Raw genomic sequence first — 7,815 nt, forward strand, 5'->3', positions numbered from 1 at the left:
TCGACAAAAACGTTTAACTCTGGTCTCTAGCCTGGACCAAGGTATATGTGACTAAAATTTGGTAAGTCTCAGTCAATTTGTCTGGTTCCCAAGCCGGTTCCGGTAAACGCCCCCCTGAGACCCCACTGTTTCGAAATTTGAAAAAACGCTTAGTCTTGATCTGGGGCCTGGGCCAAGGCACACTTGACCAAAATTTGGTAATTCTCGGTCCACTCGTCTGGTCCCCAAACCGCACACAGACAGACAGACACACAAACAAACTCTTTATTTTATTTATACTAGAAGATAGTTTACAAGACAGTATTCAGCATGTACTTTTTATAATAATTGAGGTCATAACGAAAGGAAAATTGTTATATTTGAATAAACAGGAGAAGGACGTAAATATTGCAAAATCTTTTTCAATACTTTTTTTTATTATTTTGCTCGAAATTTCTTCATAGTTTGTTATTAAAATACTTGCCAACATATCCTCATTTTATTGTCCTAACAAACCAATATATGTTGATAGTAAAGTACTTTAGATTGATCGAGCTCCTGGGCCTTCACAATTTCATGCCACCCCCCCCCCCCCGTTACGAAATCCTGGCTAAACGAACCAATATATATTCCAGTAAAATAGTTCAGAGTGGTCGAGCCCCTTTTGTGATGACCACAGTATTTCATGTCACGGACCCCCCCCTTCACGAAATCCTGGCTACGTGCCTGCCTGAAGGGAAAAGAAGCCTAATGAAAAATCGTTTAACCCATTTTGGTTGGAAGCTTGATCAACTTAGGAGTAAATGAGAGCCTTTTTCTTTTGTTTACACTTCCATAAGATAATCAACTAATCCACAAAGAAACCTACGAATACCGCCATGTTAATGGTAATAAAAAATATCACATTTACTGTACTACATGCACAAATATATACACTACTCCGATATATAAATGGACAGGCCTAACGTAACCTTAAACTGAATTTCGGGAAGGATGAAAAGGAGATTTAGATGTTTAGATAACTAAAACTTCATTTGAAAATCGAGAATTAACACACAGCACTGCAAATCCTGTCCATCACTATTTATATCCAGCAAACATGGCGTCTTCTGAATCGGATTGTATATCTTACTGTTTTTGACTGATTTACTGCTGAATTTTAACTAACTCAGGCTCCCTTCAGCTTCCAGTGAGATTATTTGTAAAATGAAACTGATTTTACCTTGTTTATGCTGCTTTTTCTTCTACATTTCCCAAAATTTGAAAGAGCCGATGATACGTGTTGTGCTTGCTTCGTTTCCGGTTGTAGGGAATGAGCATTCTCGTGCCTTGATATGAGAGCGTCAGGAAATAGTTCAATCAGAAAAGAATGTTTTGGCGGCGGAAAATTATAAAACGAATGAAAAATAGCAAAAACTGGATAAAACCGGATCTTGGTAGTGACGAAGAGGTCTAAATTATTCTGCCAAAAAATCAGATTGGTAGATAATTACAAAAATTTATGTCCAATAGCGGGCCTATTTTTTCGTATCGCATTAAGATGATAATTTCGACGCCTATCCATCTGAAATGTCCATATACGGGATTCACAATAAAATAATGTATAAATTAAGACATTATTCCCCAAAATATTATTCCTACTAAATTATTCAAAGCTTCCACATTAATTTTGGTTTGGATTAGAACTAGTAAAGACACTACACAGACCGAAGTTATAATTGAAAACTTACGTAGTACAGTGCGTTCAAAAATTATTGGACCCTCCAAACAACACTTTTATTACCTGTAATGGTACATTACATATATTTTAGGTGCTACACGGCTGACTAATGAGGAAGGCTAACTAGTCTCGTATTTACCAATATATAAGCAAATTTTGAACTTTGGGTACTTCGTTTCTATGGGAATACCCTTGGAATGGAGAACTATGTAAGAAAAGACATACTTCTATGTAAATGAACTCTTTCTTTCTCTCTCTCTTTCTCTCTCTCTCTCTCTGTATATATATAGATTTATATATATATATATATATATATATATATATATATATATATATATATATATATATATAGGGTGTCTCAAAAATCCCCTGACATAGAATAACTGTTATTGTCAGAGTTACAACAAAATGTAAGAGGAGAAACCGAATCCAAATATGATGTTTTCAATCTAAAGTGAAGCAATTTTTTTACATCGGATGAGTCCTTTGGGCTGTACACTCTTTATGCGCCCAATGTTAAATGAAAATGCAACGTTGCCATTTTCCTGGACCCACAACATAAGTGAATTAATTTACTGTCTTTTACACTAACGTTTCGATGGCAAGCCCCCATTTCAAACAGTAACTTCATTTGCTTATGTTGTGGGTCCAGATACATGGCAACGTTGTATTTTTATTTAACATTGGGCACATAAAGAGTGTACAGCCAAACGGCTCATCCGATTTGAAAAGTTCTTTCACTTTAGATTGAAAACATAATATTTGGAGACGGTTTCTGCTCTTACATTTTATTGTAACACTGATAATAACAGTTACCCTATATCAGAGGACTTTTGAAACAACCTGTATATTTTTTTCTGCTTCCATACACCTATATGATTAAACAAATTGCACATGACAGGTAAGAAGTTTGCCAACTACAAACAGTGATCAAAAGGGTAACAGCACCTATGTTTACAGCTTTGCTTACAAAACGTGTGCTATTATCGTGTGATAAATGTTCGGTAGTTGCACGCGAACAAGTTTAGTTAGTCACACATTTAAGGGTGATAGACAGAACGCCACCTGTTTCTTAATTTCTGTAATAGCACATAACAATCTTAATCGTCTAATAATAGCAATATTTTTTCTGAGTTAAAAAAAGAAAGAAAAAAGTAAGAAAGAGTTAAATCCAATATTCTACCTTTCTGTTTATAATTTAAATTAAATCCTGAATCATGACATTCTAATTAAGCGATTAATAATTAAATAAACTCTGCTAAAACAGTAAAGAAGATCACCCGAAACTTAACTTATGAATGAACCCTAGTAGCAGAGACAGCTTGCAAACAGCAAACAAGATTGCAATGCAAGTCGATCAAGCTTGCATCCACCTTGATCGGAAAACGTGCAAGCATGTTGCAAGCTGGATTCCAGTAACGAAGTTACATGGGAGCAACTTTGCATTCAGTCTTCCATCCAAGCTTGACTCAAGCGTTTTGCAAGCCAAGTCAATAGCCAACGAACGGCCAGTGATGCTATGACAGTCTGTGAAGGATCTAAAGCATTGCTTGCAAGTACAACAAAAGGCAGATTGTGTGAAAGCATGCATTTCAAGTGCAAGCGTGGAAAGCCAAAAGTCAACCACGCGCCAACTGGTCGAAATATTTCTTGTTACTAGGGAAGTATCTATGCTGGTAGATGAAGTGGTTAGTATTACATGCAAGGGCACACCACAGGGGGATTAACCGAGTCCTGATCCCCCCAAAACTTCCTAACTCAACGTACATCTATACATTTTCTCAATAAAACTATACTTGATTAACAGGGAAATGAATGATGTAGCATGAAAATTTGATCTTGCATTTCTGTTGCACTCTTTCTCTTACAAAAACAATTTAGTTCTATCATTTTTCTGATAATATAAATATTTACTTGAGAATTTATGAAGTAATTCAGAATATATTTTCATTTAATAGAATCAAGAAAAATTGTGAAAAATTAAATACAGAAATTTAAAAGATTTTGGTATAATACTTATAGGCTATATCTGGGATATTAAATTTTACAGCTGTATAAAAGTTGAAAAAAAAATTTGTAGAAAAATGTTAATGTTTATCAACAGAGAACTTTATTTGCTGTTCACCTTGAAGCTGGTGATGAAACATCTACTAGTCTTGATTAAGTTCTGCATTTTTTGCAAATGACCTCCCGATGTTCTCCACAAATAACCCATTGGAAAAAGTCGAGTGAAAGGAAACATGAGTGAAAATTCACCCAACAATCACATATACAGCGTAAAGAGAAAGCAGTATAAACAGGTTTACACCATGATCATAAAGCTACTATCAAGTGAGAAACATAGCATGGAGAATAAACGTCAACGCAGTGTTGCCAGTCTGCAGCAAAAAACAACTTTCATCTGGGTGAATTTTCACCCACGTTTCCTTTTAGGGGTTAAGGAGCTCGGTCGAGCTAATCACCCTAGATGTGTATTGCACAAAATAGAATTCAAAAATTTTCTTTCGTTCAAAAGCTTTTTGTGGAGTAACGGGCGGATCAACTAGCATTACAATCCTACAACACCAGGCAGCGTGATCCTAATTATTGTTAATTATCATGACATGGACTTATTAATGTAATATACGTACTATTTATGAAATACGAACAAAATCAATGTAACCGAAAAACTGTCCTCACTAGTACGTAAATTACTCACTCTGGATTTTTTTGTATGAAATATTAAAGATCGGTTAATCCCTCCGGATAGGAGGTTTTGAATCCCCAATTGACCGAACGGACGGAATGGTATTTAAATTTTGTACCCTTAACTCACATTCCCAAAGCTTCTTCAAGATCTTTAAGATGAAAATACTCTGACCCGGATATGTCAAATAAGTTAGGTCTATCATTTAAAACATTGCACTGCAAAAGTCACTATAAGGCGATGGAGTGATATCGGAAACATATGGAGAAGTAACTGTCACTAGCACTTAAAAGCCTAATGACGGTGAAATTAAAATACCGCTAATTTTACAGTAATTATATGATATCTTCAAATAGATAAAAGGTAATTGAAATGTGGAACAAGAGCGCCCTAAACAATATTATTTTGCATGAGGTACCTTTATCACGAGTAACCTAGGAGCTTTCCGTTCGCAGCCATTTAGAAACGCGAAAATAAATGCCGATTTTATAAATGACTGGAAATCGAAAGCAGATAAGTGAGTCGTGATAACGGTATCTCATGTAAAATAATATTGTAAAGATTTCTCGGGTAGAGCAATAAATGTACTCGGGATTTGGACTTTTCCCTTCACCTTTTTATTACAAAAGTTTTATGTACACAAATAATAAGAAATTCCACTAATATCAGGTAAGATTAGATGGGAGCCCGGTGACCAAGCGTCGTGGGCTTTGAGGTGAGGTACTCTCGGTGACCAAGCGTCGTGAGAGGGGTGTAGATTAGGTATCTCTCTCTCGGTGACCGTGCGTCGTGAGAAAGAGGAAAGGAACCCGGTGACCAAGCGTCGTGGGTATAAGGATAGGTACCTCTCGGTGACCAAGCGTCGTGAGAGGGGTTTTAGGTGTTGTGATCAATCCGGGAAGATTGATGTTGGTCGAGGTGTGCAGGTCCTTTTTATTCTGTCTTGTAGGCTTCCATCGTGGGTACTCGTCCTTCCGACTGTTGGCGATAGTGATCGACTCCTCTTCGGGAACGTCGTCTGTTTGTTTGTGTTTATTATTAACACATGTAGTTCACACGTGGTTATTGCCTGGTACGGCAACGTGGGGATCCTTACAATATTGTCTAGGGCGCTCTTGTTCCACATTTCAATTATCTTTTATCTATTTGAAGATATCAAATAATTACCGTAAAATTAGCGGTATTTTAATTTCACCGTGGCCTCTTAAGTAGATCCGAGTAATGGGGCGTTTACACTTAGTCGATTTGCGTTCGATTCAGTTGAATTGACGTCACTTTCAACTTAATCGACCGTGTAGACGGGACTTCAATTTAATCACTTGTTGATCGAAGGCGACTAATCGACTGGCAACTGAATTGAAATGGGGCGTTTACACTTGGTCGATTTAGTCGCACGACTAAATCGACTCGCTGCATTTGCCACTAAATCGAAGCAACTAGGCCGAATCAGATCGATGGATGTGTTCAATTATTTCAACCACAGAAAATAGAACGTCTTTCAATTCAGTTGCCAGTCGATTAGTCGCCTTCGATCAACAAGCGATTAAGTTGAATTCCTGTTTACACGGTCCATTAAGTTGAAAGTGACGTCAATTCAACTGAATCGAATGCAAATCGACTAAGTGTAAACGCCCCAAAAGACGTTCTATTTTCTTCTGCTATAACACCGCAAATTGTACCAATTACTGCTTGCTTGGACATCTTTAAAATTGCCAGTCGATTTCGAATCGACCAGAGGAGAGCGAGTCGACAAGCAGCATTCAATTTCGGTTGAAACAATTGAACACATCCATCGATCTGATTCGGCCTAGTTGCTTCGATTTAGTCGCAAATGCAACGAGTCGATTTAGCCGTGCGACTAAATCGACCAAGTGTAAACGCCCCATAAAGTTGCATTTCATATCCTCATTTCGTATCCTGACAGGAAATAGTATCATTTGGTACCTCGAAGCTGTCTGAATCCTGCAGTAGTATCATGTGTCTACTTTTTGCCGACGGCTACATGATTTATTTTTAACAACACCCACGATAACTCGTGCTTAACCAAATACAACAAAATGATATTACAAATTATCTTCAGGATTGCAAACCTGAACGAAGCTCGCTTAGTAATACTCAAACAAGCGAAAGTGGTATCAACGGCAACGAAAACTCAAAAAGTTTCAGTACCTGGTAAAGCTGCCCGTAGTTATTGGTTTCGCCGCTAGGGCGCTAGGAGAGGAAATTACTACCTATAAAGATGTTTTGTGTGTTGGATTGTCACTTCTGTTATTCTGTTATCACTATGCAACGTAATTCTAGAAGGAAGTTTGAAGATGCATCCAGTGGCATTCCACCAGTTCTTCCATCATTATTCATTCACCTTAATTATTGTCTCCTTTTAGCCTAAAGGGAATAACGTGAGACGTTAAACTGAAATATTTGAATTCCCTTCCATGAATTATCCGGTTTTAATCTATAGGGTTCAATATTGTAACCGGAATTATAGTAAATTAGTATCACTTCTGATGGAGTGCTAAAGCCAGACCTAGCATTTGTTCTTGAAATGCTGGAATCCATATTTAAAAAAAAAAAAAAAAAAAACTCTCTTTTTTACCCTTTGCCGTTCTTGGTCTAAAACAATCAATATTAAAACCGAGAATGCTACATTTCTGCCACTTCCTGTTATAATAAAGGAATTACAACCGATACTGAACTATATTTGAGACACTAAATTCTTTTTCATGCTATGAATATGTTAGGTTTTTGCTTTATGTGGATCAATATATTGTAGAATTAGGTTTGCACTCTATGGAAATCAATATTGAAATCGGAAACTGGAGTAGATATCAATTATTTATACTTTCGTTTTCATTATAGTGATAACGATGCAGATAAACTCCATTCTCGGGGTGCTGAATCCATACCAGAAAATCGTTTCTCGCCACTTTTTGCTCAGATACTGTCAACCACGGATGGACGAATAAACCTCTATAACACCTTCCATACGTGTGTTAATAATTTCCATACTTCCCATACGTGTGTGAAATAATGTGTTAATACTAATCGCTAATCTTTTTTTTTCTTTCTTTTCAGATATCCTCCAGTTCGATGTTACCAGAGCGTACGATTATTAAAAGGTATCTCTTTAAGTACAGTAAGACGGGGTTACTTTGCTCAAAATATGAAAAGAGTTACACAGTCCTCTGCTGGTAAAACTATGAACTGTAAAGAGAAAGTGTCAACTGCCACCGTAAGATAGAACATCTAACTGTATTTTGGCTATAATATTGGCGGTTGACTTCAGTTCTAATTATCCGGAGGGTTTATTGTTGTTTTGAAAGCTATCACCTACAACAATTTCCGTCAAAGTTAAGTCAGTTTTGTAGAATACTACTGTGTATAATGGGACTTTGAACAATAGTTGAAATTGAAGTGTGAAACGTTTTAA

General features: G+C 36.7%; 1 protein-coding gene across 1 annotated transcript in view; it reads left to right on the forward strand.

The window, feature by feature from the left end:
• LOC145661667 (uncharacterized) overlaps window positions 1–7,590 on the forward strand; it is a 70,204-nt gene extending 62,614 nt beyond the window's left edge. The window contains exon 3 of the mRNA XM_081726993.1: window positions 7,461–7,590. Within this exon, the coding sequence (XP_081583119.1) occupies window positions 7,461–7,580 (120 nt within the window). The 3' untranslated portion in view covers window positions 7,581–7,590. The remainder of the gene's footprint in view (window positions 1–7,460) is intronic.
• Window positions 7,591–7,815: the final 225 nt, after the last annotated feature.

Source organism: Thermobia domestica, chromosome 10 (genome assembly GCF_964235325.1).
Source record: "Thermobia domestica chromosome 10, izTheDome1.hap1.1, whole genome shotgun sequence".
Taxonomy (NCBI): Eukaryota; Metazoa; Arthropoda; class Insecta; order Zygentoma; family Lepismatidae; genus Thermobia; species Thermobia domestica.